Genomic DNA, 25,945 nt, shown 5'->3' on the forward strand with positions numbered 1-25,945 from the left:
TGGGAGGCTTGAAGGTGCAATACTGTGGGTTTGGGCGTGCAGTCATGAGGATTTGGGGGTTCAATGGGGCTACAATGGTGTAGATTTGAAAGTGCAATGGTGGCAACTTGGGTTTGAAATTGGGGGGACTTGGGGATGCAGTGGTGGGAATTTGGGGGTGCAATGATAAGGAGCTGGAGGTGCTGTGGTGGGGATTTGGGGTGCAATGATGCAGATTTGGAGGTGCAATGGTGGGGACTTGGGTATGAAGGGGGGCACTGGGGGTGCACTGTGGGGGATTTCAGGGTGCAGTGGTGGCAGTTTGAAGGTTCCACAGTGCAGATTGAAGGTGCAGTGGTGGGGATTTGGGGGTGCAGTGCTGGTGACACAGAGATGCCATCTTGGGGATTTGGTGGCAATTAGGCAGCACCACATGAGTCAGGGGACTGGCCCCCCTCCCCATCACCTCCATCAGGATGCTGAAGTCCCTCCAAAGCACCCTTTCACCCCAATTGCATGCACTGGAGGTGCATTTTAGGGTGATGAACCAGAGTTTTGCTTGTCCTGATGTTCCTGCTCTGGAGGCAGGGGGGGAATGTAGATTTGGGATCCCTCTCCCCATCTAACGCGGGCTGCTCTCCTTGGCAGGCATGAGCCATGAGCCGAAGTCGCCGTCCCTAGGAATGCTGTCCACCGCCACCCGCACCACCGCCACCGTCAGCCCCCTCACCCCCTCCCCGCTCAACGGCTCTATCGTCCCCAATGGCAGCCCGGCCGCCAGCAGCACTTTGTCCGTCCAGGCAGCACCTTCCTCCAGCTTCGCCGCTGCTCTCCGCAAGCTCGCCAAGCAAGCCGAGGAGCCCAGAGGTAGGGACAGTGACGGGGACAGTGACCGGGACCGGGAGGTGCTGAGCATCAGTGCCTTGCCCACCCCGGAGCCGGTGGACGGCATTTTCTCACCGTTTTCCTAGTTAATGTCTTTCCCCAGCGTTGTGGCTTGAGGGGGCAGTTTAGGAATTCAATTCAGCTGGAGTAATCCAAATGTTGTATCATTTGCTGTACCCTGGGAGAAAATCTGCGATACGGGGGAGGGGAGGCGGGTTTGGGTCTGTCCCTCCCTGGCCCCCCCCAGTTCCTGCCACACTTCACCAAAATACTGGGAGTTTTTTTGTTTTTCTTTGTCATAGAATCATTTCAGTTGGAAGAGACCCTCAGGATCATTGAGTCCAACTGTAACCTCACTCTAGCACTAAACCATGTCCCTAAGAACCTCATCTAAACACCTTTTAAAGCCCTCCAGTGATGGTGACTCCACGACTGCCCTGGGCAGCCTGTTCCAATGCCCAACAGCCCTTTCCAGGAAGAATTTTTCTTAGTATCCAATCTAAACCTCCCCTGGCACAACTTGAGGCCATTTCCTCTTGTCCTGTCACTTGCTACCTGGGAGAAGAGACCAATACCTTCCATGCTCCAACCTCTGTTCAGGTAGTTGTAGACAGTGATAAGGTCTCCCCTCAGCCTCCTGTTCTCCAGGCTTTTCCTCCGGAGGTTCCTCAAATCTGTTCCTTCCCCAGCCAGATTGCTTGGCCACATAGCAAATTTGTGTGCCCCCAAGATGTCCCCATTCCTCGTCACCCTGAGGTCCCCACCGCCACGGGGAGCGTGTCCTGCGGGATGTGTGGCTGTCCTACGTGTGCAGGGAGGCAGCCTCTCCCCAGGCTGCAAAGCATTTCAGCAGGAGACTTGGCATCATCAATTTGCGCCAAAATAGCGTTTATCCTTGCTATTTCCACTGGTGGGTGCTCCCCCTTGGGTTGTTGCCCACTGCACAGGCAGTTTGGTCCCTGGGGAGGATACAAGACCCTTTTTGCCAGATGTTTTTTGCAGGGTGCTTTTTTTGAAGGTCCTTTTTAGAAGACTTTTTTGCAAGGTCACTTTTTGAAGGCTGTTTTCAGAAGACCCTTTCTACAAGGTGCTTTTGCAAGGCTCTTTTTGGAAGACCTTTTCTGCAAGACCCCACCAGCCACAAAATACCTGGTCCCAGCTGAGACCCACAGTCTCCAGCATCAGCTGCTTCTCAGGAAGCCGGGTCTCCATGACACGGAGGGGACCAGCTCTGAGTGATGCTTCAGCCTCACTGGGAGCCCCTGGTTCTCCCTGGCTGCCTCCTCCAGAGCCCATCTGCTTCCATCGGGCTGGTCAGTTGGGTTTGGGCGATTATTTTGCCTTTTCTTTCCCCTGTACCCCACGGCTTGTGCCCCCACCATGCTGTTCAGCCCACCCAAAGGGGACATCAGTGGGTTTTGACGTGGGTTTCATGGTGCTGGAGAGAAGCAGCCACGTTACTCTTGGATTTTCCCTTAGCAACTGTAGAGTTCGTTTGCAAAAAGAAAAAACAAAAACACATGCCCATCTGGGTGCTCAAAGTGGCTCATTGTGAAGGTTTTTAATAGGCATGGGTTTGGGTGCGTGTCGGGAAGGGGGTTTCTCTCCATGCCGTGGTTTTTAGCTTTGGGAGATGAATTGCTTTGTCTCCAAATTCTCACCCCGCATCCCTTCCTGTGATGGGAGAAGCAGGTGCAGCTGATGGGCTGATGCCCAGTGTGTCCCCCCAGCATCTCTGGCTCTTTTACCAGCTTTATGAACCAGCAGCTGTGGGGATGTGGGATGTCCTGCTCACCCCCAGCATCCCCAGCTGCAGGGGCGCATCCTCACCCACTCCATCCCAGCAAAGCACCAAAAAGCCACCAAAGCCATTGCCTGGCTGGAGGCTCCTCCTGTCCTACCCTGGGCTGTCTGCAGGGTGGATTTTATTCCTCCCTTTGCTCTTCCTTTCTTTTTCCCCCCTCCTCCTTCAGGGTCTCAGCTGTTAATTACATTTGCCTGTCAGCCCGGGCTACTAATCTGCTATCGCCGAGCAGAAAGCGGGGAGGTCAGAAAACAAAGGTGACACCATCACACTGTGCCTCTTGTCATCTCCAATCCAGATTAGTTTCATTGACTAACTCCTGGCTGAATACCACCAGTTAATTATAACGATCACAAACCCTCCCGTTTAAAGCCACACAGCGAGAATTAAGGTTCTGAAGTAAGACTTTAGCTTCATTAATTGCTGGGCTCATTGTGATGGTATTGATTGTTAACGCTATCGCGTGGTGAGTAATGGCTTCCCAGCTCAGAGGGGATTAGGCTGCTAATTGTTGTTGGCCTTGCGCTGACAAGATAGACTTCAGTGGGTGTCAAATCCGTATCGGCGGCCTCCTTTTGTGGTGGCCAGCCTTTCTCTTTTTCCCGAGTCTTGAAATGAAAGCGATTCGGAGCGACTCGGGAATAATTAATAAAGCCGGGCGGCCAGCAGCGGGTTCCGCTTGGCCTCTCTGCTCCAGCGAGCATCCTTCACACTGGGGATGCTCCTGCTTCCCTTTGGCATTCCCAGCTCCCTCCCCGTGGTACCCAGGGTGCTGGGAGTGTGGTGAGGGGTGTGTGGGGCTTTTGGAGAGGGGCTGGAGATGGGTTGCAGGCTAGCAGGGTGAGGAGCTACCTTGCACGCTTGGCAAGCCAACTTGCACACTTGAAGGGCAAGGAGACACTTTGCACACTCAGAGGAGCTGATTTGCACGCACAGAAGAGCCAAATTGCACTCTTGAGCAACAAGGAGCCAGCTTGCACACTCAGGGGAGCTGCCTTGCACGCTCAGCTGGCTTACCTTCTCAGGGGAGCCAAATAGCAGGTTTGCAGGGTGAGGAACTGACTTGCACACTCAGGGGAGCCAGCTTGCACACCTGCAGGCCAAGGCCTGGCTTGTACACACGGAAGAGACAAATTGCATGCCTGCACAGCAAAGAGCCAGCTTGCACGCTCAGGGGAGCTGACTTGTGTCCTTTGCAGGGCAAGGAGCCAGCTTGCACACTCAGGGGAGCTGCTTTGCACACTTGCAGGACGGGGAGCTGGCTTGCACACACAGAAGAGCCACATTCCACAGTTGCCTGGCAAGGAGCCAGCTTGAATGCTCAGGGGAGCTGGTTTGCACACTCAGAGGGCACGGAGACCCCTTGCACACTCAGGGGAGCCAGCTTGCATGCTTGTAGAGTGAGGAACTGATTTGCACACTTAGAGGAGCCAGCTTGCACACACAGAAGAGCCACATTACACACTTGCAGGACAAGGAGTTGGTGTGCGTGCTTAGGGGAGCTGCACGCTTGGGGTAGACAAGGTCCCCCTGGGTGCCAGGCGCAGTCTCAGGACATGGGGCGTTGTCACCTCTCGGCTGACATCCTGCAGTGGCCATGGGCCACCCCTTGGTGACCAGTAGCCCATCCCTGCTGGCATGTGGGAAATGAGACTCTGGGCTGGTGGGAACAGGGTTTTGGGGGGCAGGACCCCTCCCACTGCCTGGGTGGGTTATGAGAGGGGGTGATGTACCAGAGGAGCTGACACCAGGCACCGTCTGCCACAGTTAATGCAGAATTTGTATTTCTGCCCCAGCACTGCTTTTCACTCTCTGCTTTAATTCCGTTTTTATGTTTCCCTTGCAATATCGCCAGCATCCCCGGGGTGGGTAGAATTTAAAATACAGACGTATTATGCAAATAAAGCCAAAGCCTTGCCCAAGGGTTACAGGGAGTGACTCCTACATCCCAACATCTCTGAGTGCCCCAGCTCATGTGCTGTGATTTTTACAGCCAGATTAAGGACTCTGCGAGTTCGGTTTGAGCAGATGCAGCTGCCTGGGGTTGGCATCTTGTTGGTGTCACTTGTGCCAGGGCACAGGCAGGGTGTGATGAGCCCAGAAAGGGCTTTATGAGAGGTTGGGATGGGGTTTCAGTCCCTGTTAGATGGGAGCAAGCGAGTGCCTGTCCCATGGGGCAAAGCCTTTTAGCACCAGAAGGAACCTCCCTTGGGATGGAGCTCCATGGGATAGGAGGATTGGGGTCCACTGTGGAGGCTGGAATGATGCCGAGTGCCCTGCCTGCATCCCTGGTTCCTGCAGTGGACCATCCCCCCAGGATGGCTTCACCTTGTTCAGAGCGTGGTTTTAGCTCGTTAATATCCACCTTTTCCCCCATTTACTTCAATTTTCAAATTGAATTTCAGGGTCCTCGATAAGCAGTGAGTCGTCCCCAGTCTCCTCGCCAGCCACCAACCACAGCTCCCCCGCCAGCACGCCCAAGCGAGGCCCCATGGGTCCCATCATCGTCCCGCCGGGAGGGCACAGCGTGCCCAGCACACCGCCTGTCGTCACCATCGCCCCCACCAAAACAGTCAACGGGGTCTGGAGGAGCGAGGGCAGACAGGTACGGCTGTATTTTGGGGCTGCCCATGTCCCTGTCCACCCCAAAAAAAGAATGGAGAGCGTGAGATGCCATGCACAGCACTGATTGTGATCCAAGGCGCCAGGAGATGCTCCCTGTTTTGTCCCTTCTGCTCTCTGGGGCTTGGGGACGTGATGCCATCGTCCCAAGGCTGTTGTCCAGAGGGGAGCGCAAAGAAGAAGAAGTGGGGAGGGGGGAGGTAGAGTAGCTAATTAAGAAGCATCGTTAATGGTTCTCCTCTCCTCCGCATGCTACGAGCAGATTCCCTTGGGGATTATGCCACTTGGAAAGGCTAATTAAACCACAGAGCCGAGAGGCGATGGGAGGGGATGCGAAACCTTGAGGGTGGGGGAGGAGCAGGGGATGAGGAAACAAATAATAAATAAATAAATAAATGGAACTACGATCCCCCAGGCGCTCGGAGGGGTCCATGGGGTGTCCGGGTGCTCCCCAGTGCTGTGTCATGCCCCCCACCCCATGTCACCTCCCCCCTGGTGTGGGATTAACCGAGCGTGGGTTATTGTCTGGCGGAGCCGCTCGCAGCGGGACGGGAGGTAATTAGAGCAGAGCCTGGCACCGCACAATGAGCCTTGATGCAGGCGGCAGGAGCGGGGGACGCCCTTTGTGCCACAACGGTGACCTTGGGACCGTCCCCAAAGGCCAGGGACCTGTGAGCTGCCCAGGACTAGGTGGGAGGAGACACTGGGGGCAGCTGCCATCCTTCTCCTCCAGCTGCTGAATGGAGAATGTGCTGTGAAAGTCATGATTTTTAAACCCAGCCGGGTCTTACTGTGGGTCACTCGCACCACGGCTGGACCCTGCAGAGTCCCTTGTCACCCCAATGGGTTCCCTCTTGCCCGGGCGTCTGTCCCCAGCCACTGTGGGGACATGGAGGGAGTGACCTTCGTCCTGGGGCTGACTGGAGTGTTGCGAGGAGGTGGGGGTGCTGATGCTGTTTTTGGGGGGATGCTGGGCTGATGCCCAGTTTATGACCACTGTCAAAGGCTGTTGAGTTTCCCTGGCTGTGACTGTGTCCTCCACGCATGATTAATAGCTCTGGAGAACAAAGCAGCCCGTAAATCTTCAGGCAGGTAACCTGTCTGGCTTCAGCACCCGCTTTACTACCTGGGCCCTCAGACCCCTCCAGCCTCCCTTCCACAGCCTGGATTCAGGTCGATGCTCCAGTGGATGCATCCTCTGGGTGCTGCGTGCCAGCTGGGGACCCTGCAGGGACACTGGGAACCTCCTGAAGGTCTTGGGGTGGGGTGCCAGCAGGGACCCCCCTTGTCCTTTGCAGGGTCCCTAATGTCCAGCTCAATGTTTCTGCCTCTTTGCTTTGCAGCAAGAAGCAGGGTCACGAGGCAGCAGCAGCAGCGGTGCCCGCGAGCGCCTCATCTCGGAGCCCCCCCTCGCCCAGGAGAAAGCAGGGGGCCCCGCCGTTCCCTCCCACCTCCTGGGAACACCCTATTCCTTCGGGCTGCCCCCCAGCTCCGTGGTCCAGGACTCCCGCTTCCCTCCGCTCAAGTGAGTCCCGGGGCAATAGGTGATGGGGGGGTTACAAGATGCAAAGTCTGGTCCCGCTGAGCATCCCGGGGCAGTGGGTGACACCTCCCCAATAGGGACAGGGTGGGATGGTGACCGTCTCCTTGTTTCTGCCCCTCCCCAAAAAGCCTGCAGCGGCCGGTTCACCACGTGGTGCCTCCCAGCGCTGTGACCGAGGATTACCTGCGCAGCTTCCGTCCCTACCACACCGCCGAGGAGCTCCGCATGTCCTCGCTGCCCCCCCTCGGCCTTGACCCCGCCACCGCCGCCGCCGCCTACTACCACCCTGGCTACCTGACCCACCACCCCTTCCCGCACCCAGCCTTCAGGTGGGTATCACCTGGGGGGGTCTGTGGGGCTGGGGGATCAGCTTTGGGGGCTGGGGAGGTGGGAGCTGGGTCTGGAGTAGATGGTTGAGCTGCACTGGGGGCGTTTTGGGGCTCTTCAAACCCCTCTTCTAGTGGAAAGCAGGCCCCATGCAGCCTGAGATCTCGTTTTGCAGGGAGAGTTATGGGGTCCCCAGGGGATGCCAGCACATGCAGGATGAGTCTTCGGAGCTGGGGAGGTGGGACCCCGATCTGGGGAGGATGGTTGAGCCACACTGGGGCATTTTGGGGCTTTCCAAACCCCCCCCTCTCTTAGCAGAAGGCAGCCCCCATCCAGCCTGGGGTCACTCCTGGGGGAAAATTGGGGGGGTCCCTGGGGGATGCCAGTGGCTAGAGGGTGAGCTTTGGGGGCTGTGGAGGTGGGACTCCAATACCGTGAAGATGTCTGTGTTGCACTGGCGGAGTTTGGGGGGTCTCCATGTGAAAAGCAGCCCCCATCCAGCCTGGGATCACTCCCAGAGGAGGAAATTAGGAGTTTTCTTTGCACGTCCCGCTGAGCGTCCCTGTCTCCCCAGGATGGACGAGTCGTACTGCCTGTCAGCACTGCGTTCCCCCTTCTACCCGCTGCCAGCGCCGGGCTCGCTGCCCCCCCTGCACCCCTCGGCCATGCACCTGCACCTCTCGGGGGTCCGGTACCCCCCCGAGCTCTCACACTCCTCCCTCTCCGCCCTGCAATCCGAGCGCATCTCCAGCCTCGCCGCCGAGAGGTATGAGGGGACGACGGCTTGGTGGGGGGACACAGGGGATGCTAACAGACATTTTTGGGGTTATTTCGGAATCTTTTTGGTTTCTCTTTGCAGGCTGCAAATGGACGAGGAGCTGCGGCAGAGGGAGCGGGAGCGTGAGCGGGAGCGGGAGAAGGAACGGGAGCGAGAAGCTGACCGGGAACGGGAGAAGGAACGGGAGCGTGAGAAGGAGCTGGAGCGAGAGCGGGAGAAGGAGCTGGAACGGGAGCTGGAGCGGCAGCGGGAACGCGCCCGGGAGAAGGAACTGAGCATGGTGAAAGCCATGGAGGGGGGGCCCTTCCTCCCTGTGGCTGAGCTGCACGGGCTGCGGGGACATGCGGCCGAGGAGCGGGGCAAACCAGCCGAGCCGCTGCCACCCGCCAGGCCAGGTAATGTCCCCACGGGTCACACTGCAGGGGTGCTGCTGCCTTTGGTGCAGCTTGTCACCATCCCCTTTCCACTTGGGATGGCAAAGCAGAAGGGTGGATGGCCATTGGAGCAGGATGAGGATGGAGCCGGGTTCTGCTAGATACCCAGATGCTGTGGTGACAGTGATATCTGACTCCGTCTGTGGTGGCAGTGCGCCCAGTGCCGTAGCACACTGGGACAGGGGGGCCGGGATCTGGCTCTGCCCCATGGCTCCCAAATGCAGGCATGCTCGGAGGGACCATGTGCACCCCAAAGCGCCCTGATAATTATAACCATGGGTAGCCCCCACTTTCCGCACCCTGACTCTCGGGCACCCCCTTTTCTACTCCAGAGAAACTCAAGGACTCGGTGCTGCCGACACCGAAGCCCATCCAGCACCCGCTGCACCCGCCGCCCGGCGCCCACCACCCGGTGCCCAGCCTGATCCCCAACCACAGCGTGTTCCCGCTGCCGGGGAGCAGTGCGGCCACGGCGCTACTCATCCACCGCACCAACGAGGAGGAGAAGTGGCTGGCCCGGCAGCGCCGGCTGCGCCAGGAGAAGGAAGATCGACAATCCCAAGTCTCAGAATTCCGACAGCAAGTGCTGGAGCAGCACCTGGACATGGGGCGCACCCCGAGCCAGCCCGAGCCAGAGCATCGGCCGGAGCACCCCAGGTAAGGATGTTGATCTGGGCACAGAGCATCCTCCTAAAACCTTAATTACATTTTCCTGTGTCACAGCCAACCCTGCTGCAATATCCATAGGATTTTCCCATTTCCCTGCAGCTTTGCACCCATGTTAGGGAGCCGGCATCTCAAGCAGAATGACTTTGGTTGGAATGGACCCTCAAGATCATTGAGTCCAACTGTTAACCCATCCCTGGCACTACCCCGTGTCCCTGAGAACCTCGTCTCCGTATCTGTTCAACCCCTCCAGGGATGGTGACTCCACCACTGCCCTGGGCAGCCTGTTCCAATGCCCGACAGCCCTTTCCAGGAAGAAATTCTCCCCCAAATCCACCCAAACCTCCTCTGGCACAACTTGAGGCCATTTCCTCTCATCCTGTTGCTTGTCACTGTAGAACCACATCCGTGCCCCTCACTCCCTGCACATCCCCGTGTGCAGCAGCCGGTGCCAGCAGGTCCCTGTCACACGGTGCCAACCCCGGCTGCGCTGGCAGCGCCGGGTGTTGCCGGTGCCCGACATCTGCGCGGCGGCAGGCGCCGAGCCCGGGAGGTGGCCGAGGGCCAGCGGGCAGGTGGCTGCCCAGGCACCCGGCACTGCTAATTGCAGCTCCCCGCCGTGCGGCAGAGCCAGGCGGTGGGATGCCCGGTTTTGGGGGGGCAGAGGAGCATGTCTGCACCCCGGATTGACAGAGGCTTGCTGCTGAGTGCTGCAACAGCATGGGCTCATCCAGCCAGCTCTGCCACCAGCTCCCTTTGTTATTTTTGGGTATCCAGGGGATTAGCGTGGCTCATCAAGGATAATAAGGAACAGATCTCTTGGCGGCACAAAGGCGAGTCCCTGCCGCAGGCTCCCTTCCCTGTCCGCTCCTTCTGTGCCAAACTAGAGAGGAGAGAGCAAGGTCACCCCAAAACACCTGCAGTGGGGGGATACTGCATCCCCATCAGCATCCTCATCCTCTCCCCCATCCTTATCCTCATCTCCATTCCCATCCTCATCTTGGGGCTGCCCTCATCCATCCAGGACCAGTCCCCAGCAGGGCAGGTGACACTTCCCGTCATTGGTGACATCGGGGCGGTGGCTGAGCTGAACTGGCTGCTCCGTGAACGTAGCTCCGGGGCGCTGGAGCGGAAAAGCGTTAAACGCACAGCTTGGGCACATGAAATATTTATCTTGTGAACAGGCTGGCTCCGTCCCCGGCTGCCGGAGGGTGGCACCAAGGTGGGGACAGCAGGGCTGTGGCTTTTGTCCCCATGGTGGGCAGCTGGGGGGTGTCAAGCTTGGGGTCCCCTGCCCAGGGATGCAGCCATGTCCTTGCTCAAGCTGTAACTCTGCCCCCTCGTCCCTTGGGGTGGTGACACAGGAGGGTATGAGTGTGGCGGCCTCACGTGCACAGACCCCTCCAGGTGACCCAAACTGGTACATTTTTCCCCCAAAAGCAGCCCGGTGTGGGATGTCTCTCTGGCATCACCACCCCTCTTCTCTCCCCACAGGTCGGGATCGAGCCGCCACGAGCCAAGCAGCCGGGAGCCAGGGCAGCACTTCGGGGGTCCCCCACCCCTCATCTCCCCCAAACCCCAGCACCACCCTGTCACCACGTCCCTCTGGAACCCCATCTCGCTGATAGAAAGCCCCCCTGAGCCTCCTCGCCGCCTCCCAGAGCCCCACACCCTCCACGGCCACCCATCCCCCTTTGAGCCCGGCCGGCAGAGCATCCCGCTGGTGAAGGTGGAGAGGGGCTTCTGCCCTGAGAAGCTGGAGGAGGGGGCGAGGAAGAGGGATGCGCTGGAGAAATACCCCCCAGGACGGGAACCCGGCGCCCCGGAGCACGGGGGCTTCCCCCACACCCCCTTCCTCGCTGAGCTGGAGAAATCCACGCAAAGCATCCTGAGCCAGCAGAGACCCCCGGCCACCCCATTCGGCGAGGCCACCAAGCCCAGCTCGCCGTACCGCACCCCCCAGCCCCGTGCCCAGGACCCCATGTACATCTACGACGAGTTTGTGCAGCAGCATCGCAGGTTGATCAGCAAACTGGACCTGGAGGAGCGCCGGCGGCGCGAGGCGCGCGAGAAAGGTGGGACACCGCGGGAGCACCGCGACGGGGACACCCCCAGCGGTACCTAGAGGTGCTGGGGGTGGCCAGGGGGTCTCCCTGGGGATGCCAGCAGCCCGCAGAGCCAAGCGGCTCGGTAAATCCTCCACTCTAGACGTGGCCAATTAATAAATGATGAACTGAGGCTAATAAGCGTTTTTTAAATATTAATGGGGCTGCGTGAGTGGGGATAAGAACAGTGTCGGGGAGGAGACGGAGCACCACGGGGGGGCAGGTGTGAATGTTCCTCCTCCAGCAGGGATGGGGGTTCAGCTGCAACTGTGAGCCACTGTCACCCGGCCCAAAGTGATGCTGTGTGGGGACACAGGGCAGGTGATGCTCCCCAGAGGCATCTCACCCCAGTGCACCCACAGCCTGCTGCCCCCTTGTCCCAGAGGGGTCCCCCCAGTCTCACACCAGTCTCTCCTCTTTCCCAGGTTACTACTATGACCTGGACGACTCCTGCGACGACAGCGACGAGGAGGAGGTGCGGGCACATCTCCGCTGCGTGGCTGAGCAGCCCCCGCTGAAGCTGGATACGTCCTCAGAGGTACAGCTGGAACTCAGTGTCCCCTGTCCCCTGGGGAGCAGCCCCGCCTCGGGCACCTGCTCCTGGCACGGTGGGGCAGCCACAATGGGAATGGAAATGGAGATAAGGATGGAAATGGAGATGGGGATGAGGAGGAGGAGGTTGGAGATGAAGATCGGGATGGGGGGTGAGGATGGAGATGAGGATAAGGATGGGGATGAAGGTGGGGATGGGGACGAAGGTGGAGATGGAGATGAAGATGGGGATGAGGATGGGCATGGGGAGACAAGGATGAGGTTGGAGATGAAGATGATGGGAGGATGGAGATGAAGATGGGGATTGAGGTGAGGATGGAGACAGGATAAGGGTGGACATGAGGATGGGGAATGGAGATAGACATGAGGGTGGGGTTGGGGAGTGGTCTGGGGGTGACCCTGCTCTGCTCTCCCCATCGGCGCCCCAGAAGCTGGAGTTCCTGCAGCTCTTCGGCCTCACCACGCAGCAGCAAAAGGAAGAACTGCTGAGCCAGAAACGCCGCAAACGCCGGCGGATGCTGCGGGAGAGGAGCCCCTCGCCACCCACCGTGCAGAACAAGCGCCGCACGCCCTCCCCGCGCCTCCCGCTCTCCACGCGCTACAGCCCCGATGAGATGAACAATAGCCCCAACTTCGAGGAGAAGAAACGCTTCCTCACCATCTTCAACCTCACCCACATCAGCGCTGAGAAGAGAAAAGGTAACAGCCATGCCCCGTGGTGTGTGTGGGGTTTGTGGTTTGGGGGTGTCGTGGACGGGGTCCCACCTGGGGCTGTAAGCTTGCTCTGCTGAGCTGAGGCTACACTAAAGCTCAGCTTCCCATGCCGCAGACAAGGAGAAGCTGGTGGAGATGCTCCAGGCCATGAAGCAGAAGACGACACCGGCTGCCGTGGTGGTGAAGAGCTCTCTGTGGGACAGCCCCAGCGGGCCCGGCACCGGTAAATGTTCCCCCAGTCCTAAAACATCCCCCCTGGTCCTAAAATAACCCCCCTGGTCCTTCAAGTGCTTAAAAGTGGTCGATAAGAAAGATGGAGACACAGTTTTTTAGCAGGGTCTATTGCGATAGGGCACGGGGTGATGGTTTTAAACTAGAGGAGGGAGATTCAGGCTGGACATGAGGAAGAAATTGTTGCCCCTGTGGGTGGTGAGAGCCTGGCCCAGGTTCCCAGGGAGGTGGTGGATGAGCCATCCCTGGAGACATCCCAGGCCAGGCTGGATGGGGCTCTGAGCAACCTGAGCTGGTGAAGATGTCCCTGCTCATGGCAGGGGTGGCACTGGGGGAGCTGGGAAGGTCCCTTCAACCCAAACTGTTCAGCGATTCTCTGATTTTATGATTCCCCAGCTCTCAGCCAGGAGCATCCCCTGCCCAGTGGGATGGGGGACACAGCATTGCCTTTTGGGGACACGGGGGGCACAGCTTTGCTTTGGGGGGAACACTGAGCCCCAACTTGCAACCAGCTCTTCTCCTCTGCCCAAAGAGCCACCGGTGCCGCCGCTGCTGCTGGATCCTGATAAACCCGTGGGCATCGCCATGTCTGTGCCGGAGGCACAGAAAACAGCAGATCCCAGCAGGTTGGACCAGCTGAGACCCCCGGAGCTCCCAAGGGCCAAGGAATCGGCCGCTGCACCGGTGGAGAAACCCCGGCTGAGTGACGGGCACCCCGGGAAGAAGGCGCTGAGCATCCTCAGCTACGTCAGGGGTCCCCTGGCCAAGGACATCCCGGTGCCGCTTTCCCACAGCATGAACGGCAAGAGCAAACCCTGGGAGCCCTTCATCGCCGAGGAGTTCGCCCACCAGTTCCACGAGTCAGTGCTGCAATCCACTCAGAAAGCATTGCAGAAGCACAAAGGTGAGGGCAGAGATGCGGGGAGGGCGCTGGGGACCATCCCTGAGGGGGTGGGACACCCCTTTGTCTCCCTGCTGGGGTTTGGCACCACTGAGGGGACAAAATCCACCAGCAGCCTTGTTGCCAGAACATCCCAGGAGTTCAGGGATGAAGATAAAACTTAAGGCGTTGGGAAAATGCATAGGAAAATACATTGGGAAATACATCTCTATTCCCCCCCCCAACTCATTTATTTCAATGAGTGAGGAAAATTAAGTTACTCCAGTTGCAGGGCAGGGTGATGAAAACCCACAGATGTTGCAGCCCCTCAAAAGTGCCTTGGGGTGGGATGGAAATTAATATTTTGAGGGGAGCATCTTTCCCGATGCAGCCTCAGGGGTGGGGCGGGGTACAGAGGGAGGAGACTGGGGGCTCATGCTTGGTGTCCACAGCAGGGACAGCGGAGCAGAACCACAAGCTCGATGCCTCCATCCACTACAACATCCCTGAGCTGCAGGCGTCCAGCCGCCTGGGCCCCCCCCCGCACAACGGAACCGCCGAGGGGCCCCCCCGGACGCTGCCCCCCCTGCCCTGCGACTCGACTTCTGAGGAAGAGGAGGAGGAGGAGGAGGAAGAGGAGGAGGAGTACCCCAGGCCCAAGTGGCAAGGGATCGAGGCAATTTTTGAAGCTTACCAGGAACATATAGAAGGTAAGGGGATGGGGGGGGGTGATCCCCTGCTTTGTGCCTCAGTTTCCCCTGGGTGAAACTGCTCTGTGCCTTGACCAGGCATCAGGGATGAGCTGGGGAAGCACCAGTGGCTCCCCCAGCACCGCAGCAAGGGCATAAAAGCAACAGGCACTGGGGAAATGAATTGATGTATATGTGAAAAATTAATGCATATGTGAAAAATTCATGCATTCCCGGCAGCAGCGGGAGGTTCCCTGGGGATGCTGGAGCCGGCGCGGTGCTGGCGTTGCCACGGTGCTGGGAGCCAGCGCTCAGCCCGTGTCCTTTGGTCTTTGCAGAACAAAACCTGGAGCGGCAAGTGCTGCAGAGCCAGTGCCGGCGGCTGGAGGCCCAGCACTACAGCCTGAGCCTGACGGCTGAGCAGCTGTCGCACAGCGTGGCGGTGAGCGGGGACCCCGACCCTCAGCTCCTTGACCCCCGGGCACCCAACACACCCGACACCCCCAGGGACCCGTCCCTGCAAAACTCCATCCCTGCTAAGCCCGGTCCCTGCAAAACCCCATCCCCACTAAACCACATCCCTTGCTAAGCCCTGTCACTGCTAAACCACACCCGCTGCAAAAACCTGTCCCTGCAAAACTCAGTCCCTGTTAAACTCTGTCCCCAACTATACTTCATTCCCACTAAACGCCACTCCCACTAAGCTCCGTCCCCTGCTAAACCCTGTCCCCTCTAAGCCTTGTCCCTTCTATACCCTGTCCCCTGTTAAACCCCCAGGCCTGCAAAACCCTGTCCCTATTAAGCACTGTCCCCTGCAAAACCCCATCCTTGCTAAACCCTGTCCTCACTTAAGCCTTGTCCCTTTAAACCCTGTCCCCACTAAACCCCATCCCCTGCTAAACCCTGTCCCTGCTAAACCTTGTCCCTTCTAAACCCCATCCCCATTAAACCTTGTCCCTTCTAAACCTTGCCCCCTGCTAAAACCAATGTCCAGCTAAACCCTGTCCCTGCAAAAACCCATCCCCTCCTAAACTCCATCCTTACTAAACCCGATCCCTGCTAAACCCTTTCCCTGCAAAATCCCATCCTCATGGTGCCTGTTCCCTTCAGTGCCTCATCCTCTTGCGAAACCCCATCCCTTGCAGAGCCCCATCTCCCTGCAGTCCCCCCACATGGGGTACCCCTAAAACCCCAGTACCCCCGAGGGATCCCAACCCCTGGTTTATTTTGTTTTCTCCCCCCTCCCCACGGCAGGAGCTGCGGAGCCAGAAGCAGCATTTGGCATCGGAGCGTGAGCGGCTGCAGGCGGAGCTGGAGCACCTGCGGAAGTGCCTTGCGGTGCCCCCCACCCCATGGGCCAGGGGCTATTTCAAGGGGTACCCCAGGTGACGCCCCCTTGGGCTGAGGCCGAACATATAGTCTAGAAATAATAATCTATTTTATTACCTTGAATATTTAATATTTTTCACTCGGGAAGGTTTGAAGCTACAAAAAAAAAAAAAAAGAAAAAAAGGAAAAAAATAATAATAAAGGAAAAAAAAGAATAAAAGGAAGAAAATAAAATGGAGAATGTGCCATGCATGAAGCAAAGAAGCGGGGGGAGCCGGGCGCCCACCCCATGGCCAGCAGCCCCCGGCGGGGAACAGGGCGCTGTGCCCCCCCCGCCACCCACCCACACTTTATAGCCTCATTTTTTTTTGTTCTTTCTTTTTTTTAAATTACAATTAAAGACTCCACGGACAACACTAAAGGTGGGGGAGCTGGGACAGCACCAGGAGCCCCCCCCGTGTCCCCCCCACTGGGGTTTCCCACTGGAAATGCACTTCGCTGGAAACCAATAAAGTCAATAAACTGGTTGAAGGTCCCTATTTGTGCCTGTTTGGGGGGGACGGGGCACAGACACGCGGGGGGGTGTCACCCCCTTGGAGGTGCTCACGGGGGTTTTTGCGATTCAAGAGTCAAAAGGTGCTTCAGCCTTGTACTGTGTATATATATTAAACAACAAAAAAAGTTTTGTATGTTTTTATTACTTTAATTATTGTCATAAAAAGTTTGCCCTTTTTTTTAATATGTTTCTGCTTTTTTTTTTCTTCTTTTTTTATTACTATTCTTTTTTCCTTCCCCCCCCCCCCCCTTTTATTTTTTTGGCAAAAGGATTAACTTGCTCTTGGTGTTTCTACTGCTGCTGGTCAGGACAGAGAAGTGTTTTAAACATATTGAAGTGTTTTAAAAGAATTTAAAACCAGGAAAAAAATAAATCCCCTTTTCCAGCGGGGCACTTGCTTTCCCACCACCCTCTCTCCTGTTTTTTAGTTTCTTTTGGGGTTTGTTTTTTTACCTTTTCCTGCCCCAGCGGTGCAGTTGTGGGTGTTGTGGGGCTGGGCACCTTGTGCTGATTCCATCCGCCAAATTAAAAATACTAAAAAATACAAAGCGATTGCTCTGAGAGGGGTTGTGGGTTCAGGGATGGGTGACACAGGGGTGTCCTTGTGCCCCCCAAAATAATGAGACAATCACGGGGTTGGTGGCACCACAGGGACAAGCTGGGGGTGGTCAAGCTCTCCCTGCCCATACGTGGGAAAAGGTTCAGACTGGGCATCTTTGGCCACTTCCTAATTTAAAAAAAAATAATAAATTTATTTTGCCACGAGACAAGCTGATGTCTACGGGGAAAGGTGACCTCTGCTTTCTGCTTTAAATTCCCTTGTTGCTCTTGCAAAGAAAGAATTAACCCGCCCCCCCCAGGCCCCACCTTCCATCTCCCATTGGCTTCCACCCCCCTAAAAAAAAAAAGCTGAGCAAGATTAAAAAGCAAAATGCCCTTGTGACAGAAATTAGTTTAATCTTTTTTTAAATCCCCGATTGCAGCGCCAGCCTCTGGCCTCACCGCTGCCAACTCCGGCCTTCGCCGTGAATTTTAACACGGCAAAAAAATAAAACCCTTGGTCGCTGCTCGAGTCGCTTTTTCCTTTCCCTCTGCTGGGGTGGGGGAAAAGGAGCCAGGGGTGGAAAAATCAGATACTTTAACAATTTATCCCTCGCTGTGATGATGCTGGGATGTCGCCTGAGCCTGTGCTGAGATTTTTGCCCCCTCACCAGCCCCATAATCAGGGTTTTTTTGACCAGTTTCTCAGAATTATTCTGGGGGGGTTGTGTCTGTATGTACCCCGTGCAGAATCGCTGCGGTTGAGCCCAGGGGGGCTGTGAGGGGGGAAAGGCAAAGCAGAGCCCGTGGTGCTGTGAAGGAAAACAAACTTTATAAAAAAAAAAAATAAAAGGAGAAAAAAAATTTAAAAAATCAAACCAAACAAACCCTACACATATTCTAAGTGTACTTGGTTGAATTAATTGTAATGTAATATATTATTTGTTGAATGTAGTAATTAGTTATTTATGAATATATTGCTGTAATTTCTGAAAACATCAACAAAAAAGGATAAGAATAATAATAATAAACTCTTCCACAATGACAGCAAAAGATTCTTTCTCCCCGCCGGGTGATGGGGAAGCGGCTCCAGCTCTGAGCGTCCCCCAGCCTGGCTGGGGACATTGTCACCTTGTTCCAGGGGTGACGCTGCTGCTGTGGGTTTTTCCAAGCAGCGTTTAACCCACATACGTGTGTGACAAAATACAGGGGCTCGTTTAATGCTGCTCACTCAGCCGCAATTATATATTTTCTTATTATGTTTTATACGCACAGTTTCAGATTAAAAAAACCTAAAAGGCAGATAGAAGATAACGCCAACCCAACCTGGCTTTGCGGAGGAAACCCCATTTTCTTTTGTCCTTTCTGCAAAACTCAGATGGATCCGATCTCCCATCACCACCACATCTTCCTCTCCCTCCTTTTTTTCAAGGCTCCGAGAAAAAAATTCACAGCAAAGCAGCAACGCTTCAGAATTTCTGGCTTTTGGAGGCAGCGTGCGGCCTGTGCTGCCCTCAGAAGTTCCCTTGGTGAAGTACAGGCAGAGAGATCAGCCTGAGATCATCAGCCCAGTGCTGGAAAACTTCCCCCTGTCCCAAAAACACATCCCTGGAGCCAAGGAAAAATCCCACCTCTGCAGAAAAGGAGCTGTCTGGAGGGGTGACGCACAGCTGAGGAACACGGGGCGGCCTCAGGAGACGCGTGCGGGGGGTAGATACTGGGACGTGAAGGTCCGGGGGTGTTTCTGCCTCAGAAATCCTGGGAGTGGGAGCTTTCGCCAGGCTGGAGGTTGGTCCGGAGCTTGTACATGTGATCTAAGGCTTGGGTGAGGAAAGTGCCGGTTGTGTTGATCTCCATCAATGTTAAGTTATCCAGCTAAAAAAATTAAAAAAAGGTAAAATAAGAGAATGTGGGGACATGGCCCTGGCGCAGCTTTGTGAATTCTGTGTGATGGGCTGGATGTCGGGGTGAAGTTGTCCCCTACATTCCTGCTCACAGATTTCCTTCAGTTTTGCTAAAATACAACCAGGAAGGGTCAGACACTGCCAGAACTTCAATGCTCCAAGCACATTTTACCCCCTAAAAACGCCCAATGTGCTGGTTCTGTGGGACAAACTTCACATCTGAGCTTGAATCAGTGCATGGAGAGAAAAAGGTTTTGGTAACGCAGCACATGAGGATGGTGACGTGGACAAGAAGCTCAAAAGCAGCTCGGCTGCCCACGCGTTTCCTTCGATGACACCCAAGGGACCAGCCCAGCTGCCAACCCTGCTCAGGAGATGCACACGAGGAACGACAACGCTATTTCCACCAGGCACGGGGAGCTGCGACCGGCCCATAAAATGACTTTTCAGCATTTGGCTTTAGTTCCCAACAGAAGAAAAAAAAAAAAAACAACAAACAAGCCCCAGCCAGCATTTCCATCAGCCCCCAGCCCACACGTCTGGGAAAGTCCTCCCCACGGCACCTTGGCGTGAGCCTCCTGCTGCCGCACGAAGCTGTCGGCCGAGAGGCGCAGTTTGGCAACGCGCGTGTCCCACGTGTCCTTCACCAGCGTCCGGATCTCGTCGGCTTTGGGGATGTTGTCCGAGGCGCTGGGAGAGGAGAGAAGAGGATCAGAACAGGCTGTGGGGGACGCGTATGTTGTGTCAGCAGCGTAAGCGATGCTGGCAGCTCTTCAGCCCTCTGAGGCGTAAGCAGAACAGTTTGCTAGAGAGGAAAAAAAAATAAATAAGATGCAATTTGACATGGAAATCCAGGCTGCTGCTTGCACTGTTGGGATTTCTGGGGTGGTTTATTTACCCAGGAATGCTCAGCTCTGACGCAGCAGCTGGTTCGCACTCGAATCCTTCTGCTCTTTAATTGCCCAGCTGGTCTGAGGGACACGGAGGAACAATAACCCGGCCAAAGTCCTGGGTGGGCAGGGAACTGGAAGGAACTAGAGCCCTGGCTCTGCACTCTCACAGTTCTTTCACAGAGAAATAAGTTGAAAGGACCGTACGAGCTGTGCCACATCCTCCCATTACGGCGATTCAGCACCGCCTGAACCTCAAGGGATCAGATCAATTCACAGGGATGGAGCTGTCAGGGTCATCGCAGTGCAAGGGAAGGAGCCGCACGCCAAGAGCGGCACCTCCAGAGGAAGAGCCAGCACTGAAAAGACCGACCAAGGGCTTTGAGTCAGCCTGCGCAAAGAAAAACACCAGCCAGCACATTTTACAAGTGAAATGCCTCAGCAGGCAGGAGTTCAGACATGGAATATCCCCCGTCTCCTGCTTCTCTGGCCGAGGAAAGAAGAGCTTCCCTCCTGAAGGAGAGCCAAGGAAGAAGCCTGGGGGGGTTTAGGCTAAACAGATCGCAGCCAGGAAACACACTGCTGATCCTCGAGGCCTCCATGCTCAGCAGCCGCTCAATAAAGCGGCACAGCCCCAATTATCAGGCTGCAGAACAAGCAATCCCCGAGTTAACTGAAATGCAAAGTTACCATGAGAAAACCGCTGCAGTGAGATTTTTGGCACGCTGTGAAATAAACCTCCATTAACTCTCCCTTCCCCGCTGCACTCTGGGGCTGCTGCCAACAAAAGCTTGAAAAATCGTCTACGCGAGCATGTACTCAGGCGGAAAGTGTGACAATTCATTTCCTACTTACTAGTTTAACAGCAGCTTTGTGAGTTCCATGTAATAGGGGCTGGGCATCGGGGTGAAGGTGTCCTCTTTACGTTCCTGCTCACGGATTTCCTCCAGTTTTGCTAAAATACAACCAGGAAGGCTCAGGCACTGCCAGAACTTCAATGCTCCGGGCACATTTTTAGCCCCCAGGAAAACCCATGCTGGTTCTGTGGGACCAACTCTATGCCTGAGCACGAATCAATGTGTGGAGAGAAAAAGGTTTTGGTAACGCAGCACATGAGGGTGATGACAGAGGTCACATTGTGCCAGGAGGCTGGATCTGAACCAGCTTGACCCCCAAATGAGATCATAGAATCATTTTGTTTGGAAGATACCTTCAAGATCAAGTCCAGCTGTCACCCCACCCCTGGCACTACCCCACGTCCCTGAGAACCTCATCTCCGCGTCTGTTCAACCTCTCCAGGGATGGTGACTCCAGCACTGCCCTGGGCAGCCTGTTCCAATGCCTGACAGCCCTTTGGGGAAGAAATTGTTCCCCAGATCCAACCTCAACCTCTGCTAGCGTAACTTGAGGCCGTTTCCTCTCATCCTGGTGCTTGTTCCTTGGGAGCAGAGCCTGACTCCCCCCCCGGCTCCAAGCTCCTTTCAGGCAGTTCAGAGATCAGAAGGTCTCCCCTCAGTTCCTGTTCTCCAGCTGAACTCCCCAGGTCCCTCAGCCACTCCCATCACACTTGTTCATCTAGATGGTCTCTTCACTCACAAAGCTCTTGCACTAATTAGTGTCTGTGCCCTTGGCTGAATCAAGCAGGAATGCCTGGTGCGAGTCTCCCCCTCCCCACAGCTCCATTACTGTTTATTTCTGCTCTTTTTCAGTTTCCCCTAAGATGAGGAAAGGGAAGGTGCCACAGCTCTCACCCATAGAGAGCGAGATGACCTCCCACTTCCAATGGTCTTGAGGAAAATGATTTCATGGAGCAAATAAACTGGTGTTTAACACACAAATACCCTCTCCAAGGTTTCCCTCCTCACAAGTGTCACCCAAGGTCTCCAAAGCTCCTTCTGAACAAGCCTTGAGAGGCACGTGCAGCTCAGACAGATCAGCACTGAATATGAATGTCAGGAGTGGGGATTCCATCTCACTCTTCTTCCTCCTCAGTAGAGGAATAGAAGTTAAATACCCAATTAACTGGGACGATTACATCTGTAAATATAAAGAATCCCAGTGGAAGAACATCAGATCCTTCTCTCAGTTACTTTGCTTGAATTAAGCTTCTGACTACTGGTAGAAATCAGATTTTTTTTTTTTTTTACATGTTTCTGCTACATCCACTGAAGTCCAAGAGGAACCTGCTGTTCTTACCAACATCCATCCATTCCGGAGGGATCAGCCGACACTTCTGCCTCTGCTTCAGGTTAATGGCCAACCAGACAGGCACTTCCACTGGCAACCCGGGATTAAAGGGACCCAGATCCCCCTGCAAAATTAGTTGAAGGTGAGAATAAAGCAGGAGCGAGGGCTCAGACACGGCAGAATTCTGCTGCTAATTTGGCCTCAGCCATCTCAGCAAGTTTCCAGGGGGCTTTGAAAAGCACAGCGGATCCTGGCACCTGCTGCTGGAGCTGAGGGCTCAGCACCCAGGTCACCCCCCAACCCTGGCTTGGTGTGAGGGCTGAAGTTGTCAGAGGGGTTGGGGACAGCATTGTCCCCTCCCAAACCTCCTGGGGGGCTATGCTGTCCTGCCCCCCTCCCCACCTGCTCGCCCCTCTTCTCTCCATCTCAGGCCACCCCCCTATCCCTTAGTCCCCCCAATCCCTCCAGCTCCTTTCCCCCGCCCCCTAGCCCCTCTTCCTCTTCCCAAACACCCCAGCCCATCCCAGATCCCCCTCAGCCCGGTCCCCCAACCCCCCAGTTCCTGCCCCTCCACCCGTGTCCATAAACCCCCCAGCCCCTGTCCTCAAGCTCCCCAGGCTCTTCCCCAAAACCCCCGGTCCCTGCCCCCCAAATCCTGCCCCCCAGTCCCTGTCCTTCTTCCCAAACGCCCCAGCTCCGTCTCTCAGTACCTGCTTCCCAATTCCCCCCAGCTCCTATCCCTCAATCCCAGTCCCACCCACCTCTGCACCCCCCACCCAAACCCTCTCCATAAACCCCCCAGCCCCGTCCTCAATCTGCCCAGACTCTGACCCCGCAAACCCTCAGCTCCTGCCTCCCAAATCCTGCCCTCCAGCCCTCTCAGGCCCTACCCCACCCCAAAGACTCCGCCCCTGACCCACAGCCCCTCAGGACCCGTCCCGCCCGAGCCTCTCCCCACCGCCCAGCCCCGCCGAACCCCGATGAGGTGGATCCGGTCGAGGCTGAAGTTGGGCACAATCGTCACCAGCTCCTTCTCGGCCAGGAACTCCGCTTCTGCCGGCTCCATAACGGCGGCGGCGCTGAGGGGCCACGGGCCGGCACCGATCCGGCACCCACCGGAACCGCGAGCCGGCTCACTCTCGCCATTGGCTGCGCGGCGATGAAACCCCACCCACAGTGCGCCGCTTCCCGCCGCCCGGCGCGTTTTCGCGGTCTCCGCGTGGAGGGGGGGGGGTCTGGCGCAGCTCGGAGCACTCTGATTGGTTTTCCAGAGGCGGTGCTGGCCGGCCATTGGTTACCATGGGCGCATCCTTTTCTGATTGGCTGATTTACTCGCGCCACGCTCCGGCTCTGCCCCGCGGCCAGAAGCCATGTCGGTCTCAGAGGGACCAATCCCGGTGCTCCCCGGGCGGCGCTCTACCAATCAGCGCTCAACAAGCTTCCGCGGCGCCGCGGGACCCTGGATGGCCCCGCCCTCACCCTCTGCGCATGTGTGCGGCGCCCGACGCTGCCGCCCCCTGGCGGCCGGGAGGCAGCAGCACCCCGCGGGGTCGCCCGTGGGGACCCTGTGGCGGCGGGTTCGTGTCCTCGGGGCGGACCCCAGCCCGGTCGTGCCCCCCCAGCCCCAGCTGGGCACCTTCCTTCCTGCACACGGACCTGCGGCAGCCCTCTGCCTGTCTGTCTATCAGTGCTGGTGTCCCTGTGCAGCCTTCTACACTCAGGAACCCTCCATTGCCTGTCTCTTCCTTCCTGACATTCATTGTCTTGCCCGTCCATCTGTCCATCCATTCATACATCCATCTGCCTATCCATCCATCCATCTGTCCATCCATCCACCTATCCATCCACACACACCTCCATCCACACATCTATCCACCTACCCATTCATCTGTGCCTTCATCATTCATCCACACCTTCATCCACCCACCCACCCATCTACTGACCTGTCCATCCATGGCTCCATCCATCCTCTACACGCTCATCCAAGCCTCAGAGCAGTGATCAGCCCTCCTCTGGCTGTTCATGTACCACATCATCCATCCCTCCATCCATAGAATCACAATCATTTTGGTTGGAAAAGACCCTCAAGATTATCGAGTCCAACCATAACCCACCCCTGGCAATAACCCACGTCCCTGAGAACCTCATCTCCATCTGTTCAACCCCTCCAGGGATGGTGACTCCACCACTGCCCTGAGCAGCCTGTTCCAATGCCCAACAGCCCTCTGGGGAAGAAATTGTTCCCAAGATCCAACCTCAACCTCCCCTGGCGCAACTTGAAGCCATTTCCTTTGGTCCTGGTGCTTGTTCCTGGGGAGCAGAGCCCAAGCCCCCCTGGCTCCAAGCTCCTTTCAGGCAGTTCAGAGATCAGAAGGTCTCCTCATCCCTCCCTCCCTCCACCCCCTTAACACAGTGGAGCAGCTAAAAACACCAGCACCCGCCCCCTGGGCAATTCAGGGGGCTGCACCCTGTTTTGCAAGTCACCATGGAAACAGGAAGCCCCAAATGATGTCAGCTCCCCCCAAACCCCCTCCCCAGCCCCTTCGGGCTCACCCCAACCCTTGAGGTGAGCATCACCCCGGGGACACCCAACTCCAGGGACCCACGTCCATCCCACACCAGGGGGTCCCACCACCCCCCTCCATCTTCAGCCACACACCCCCCGGTGCCGCCGGCACCCACCACACTGCCACTCCACTCGCGTGTCTTTTGCCATCTGCTGCCGTCGTTAAAAAATTAAATTTCCATCTGTTTTCACACCCCTGCCTCTCCCGGTGCTGCCGCTTCCTGGGAAGCGTCGCCCCCGGTTCCCCCCGCTCCAGGCTGCGGCTGATCCGGTGGGTTTTGGGTGACTCTGAGTTCATTTTTCCACTGCTGTTTTCAACCTGCTTCTCCAATCCGAGAAGAGAGGTGAGGGCCAGTGGGATGGCCCCCCTGCTTTTGTCCCCCCATTGTCACACGGTCAGTGTTGGGGTGGTTTTGGGAAGAAATGGGAAAAAACAGTCACCAGTGTCCAAACCACCCTGTGTGTCCCCAGGGTTCAGGATCCAGCCAATTCACATCCCGGCGTGTCCCCCCCGGGTCCCCACGCTCAGCACTGGCTGCAGGATGGTGTGTCCCCTCCTCGCCGGGCATCACGGGCCAGCGCGGTCCCCGTGGGTGTGGGTGGCGTGACAATGATGGAAGGGACGTGCAGGTGTTTGTCACCGGGTGCCGCCGGGGTCCTGTCGCTGCCATTCCCGCTGCTCACACATGTCTTTAAGCCTGTGGAAATGGGGGGACACAAAAACATAATCAGGTGTGGGGGGTGCAGCATCAACCCCCTCCCTGCCCAGCTCAACCCCTTATGAGCCTCTAGAGAACCCACAGACCAGCCTCCCCCACCTCAGTAACCAGGTGCAGCCTCACCCCCCCCCTTAAATTTTGGGGTGTCTGATAGAGGCAGAAACCACAGTCACCCCCTCTGTGGGGAGCAAATCTCTTTAATCTGCTTTTTTAATCGGGACAAGAGCAGCCAGGGAGGTTTCGGCTCTTCCCAAGCAGGAAAATGCCCAGAGGGGACAGACACTGATATTTTTAATCTCTTTTTAATTAAGGATAAAGCTTTGCCTTATGTAAGAGAGACAGAATAAAGGGGAAGGAGGGAGCCCTTTTTATTATATTGCAGATTCAAAGCTCGTCAGAGGGGTCTGGAGTGGTGGTGGGGATATTTTGGGGCTCTGCTCTGGCTTTGGGGAGGATGGAAGGCAGGCCAGGGACTCCCTGGGTGCCTCAGTTTCACCTCTTTGGTCACCACATGTCCCTGGGTTGGGCTGGGGAGAGTTCTGTGGGACCCTCAAATCCCTGATATGGGGAGGCGACACATGGGGACAGGTTCATTTTTAGGTGACGCATCTAAAGCTGTGTCCATTATAGCCAGGAAAAGCCTGAGAAACAGAAGCTCTGCCTCTTAGAAAGGGATGCTCATTAGCTCCCACCCCTAACGATCTGAAGGATGATTAATTGGAGCCGCCCAGGGGTGCAGAGCTAATGGGAGATGTGATCTCCAGCCTTCGCCCCAGTGCATTGGGGCCGGGAGCACTAAAAGCTCCCACTTCCATCTCCCTGCAGACATCGCTGCCGCCAGCCCCAGCCTAAATCCATTAAGAAATTAAAGTTGGAGGGAAAATAAGCAGCTCCTGGGGTGGAATATCCTTCTGGAGAGCGATGAAGGGTACTTTGGCCCCTGGGCTGGCCCCGAGCATCCCTGAGATGCTCCAGAGCAAAGGATGAAGGACCAAACCCTTTTATTTTTATAAAGATGGGGTGATCGCCTCCGCGGTGATACACA

General features: G+C 56.5%; 2 protein-coding genes across 4 annotated transcripts in view; one reads left to right on the plus strand and one right to left on the minus strand.

The window, feature by feature from the left end:
- Positions 1 to 16,223, plus strand: part of GSE1 (Gse1 coiled-coil protein) — a 98,747-nt gene extending 82,524 nt beyond the window's left edge. For 2 of the 3 annotated variants that reach the window (XM_065848010.2, XM_071814171.1), the window contains 15 exons: positions 628 to 846; positions 5,074 to 5,273; positions 6,634 to 6,815; positions 6,962 to 7,162; positions 7,735 to 7,926; positions 8,020 to 8,333; positions 8,705 to 9,029; positions 10,533 to 11,113; positions 11,569 to 11,681; positions 12,124 to 12,394; positions 12,510 to 12,632; positions 13,173 to 13,544; positions 13,973 to 14,230; positions 14,548 to 14,651; positions 15,464 to 16,223. In XM_065848010.2, the coding sequence (XP_065704082.1) occupies positions 628 to 846; positions 5,074 to 5,273; positions 6,634 to 6,815; positions 6,962 to 7,162; positions 7,735 to 7,926; positions 8,020 to 8,333; positions 8,705 to 9,029; positions 10,533 to 11,113; positions 11,569 to 11,681; positions 12,124 to 12,394; positions 12,510 to 12,632; positions 13,173 to 13,544; positions 13,973 to 14,230; positions 14,548 to 14,651; positions 15,464 to 15,598 (3,590 nt within the window). In that variant the 3' untranslated portion in view covers positions 15,599 to 16,223. The remainder of the gene's footprint in view (positions 1 to 627; positions 847 to 5,073; positions 5,274 to 6,633; positions 6,816 to 6,961; positions 7,163 to 7,734; positions 7,927 to 8,019; positions 8,334 to 8,704; positions 9,030 to 10,532; positions 11,114 to 11,568; positions 11,682 to 12,123; positions 12,395 to 12,509; positions 12,633 to 13,172; positions 13,545 to 13,972; positions 14,231 to 14,547; positions 14,652 to 15,463) is intronic. The other variant, XM_065848011.2, reaches the window with a different exon arrangement.
- An 803-nt stretch (positions 16,224 to 17,026) lies between these two features.
- On the minus strand, positions 17,027 to 22,823 carry GINS2 (GINS complex subunit 2). Its single transcript, XM_065848013.2, has 5 exons — positions 22,592 to 22,823; positions 21,625 to 21,739; positions 20,284 to 20,383; positions 19,102 to 19,228; positions 17,027 to 18,509 (listed from the first exon to the last, which is right to left on the minus strand). Exons 1-5 carry the CDS (start codon positions 22,679 to 22,681, stop codon positions 18,384 to 18,386), a joined length of 558 nt encoding a protein of 185 aa, XP_065704085.1. The 5' UTR covers positions 22,682 to 22,823; the 3' UTR covers positions 17,027 to 18,383.
- Positions 22,824 to 25,945: the final 3,122 nt, after the last annotated feature.

Source organism: Patagioenas fasciata, chromosome 13 (genome assembly GCF_037038585.1).
Source record: "Patagioenas fasciata isolate bPatFas1 chromosome 13, bPatFas1.hap1, whole genome shotgun sequence".
Classification (NCBI taxonomy): domain Eukaryota; kingdom Metazoa; phylum Chordata; class Aves; order Columbiformes; family Columbidae; genus Patagioenas; species Patagioenas fasciata.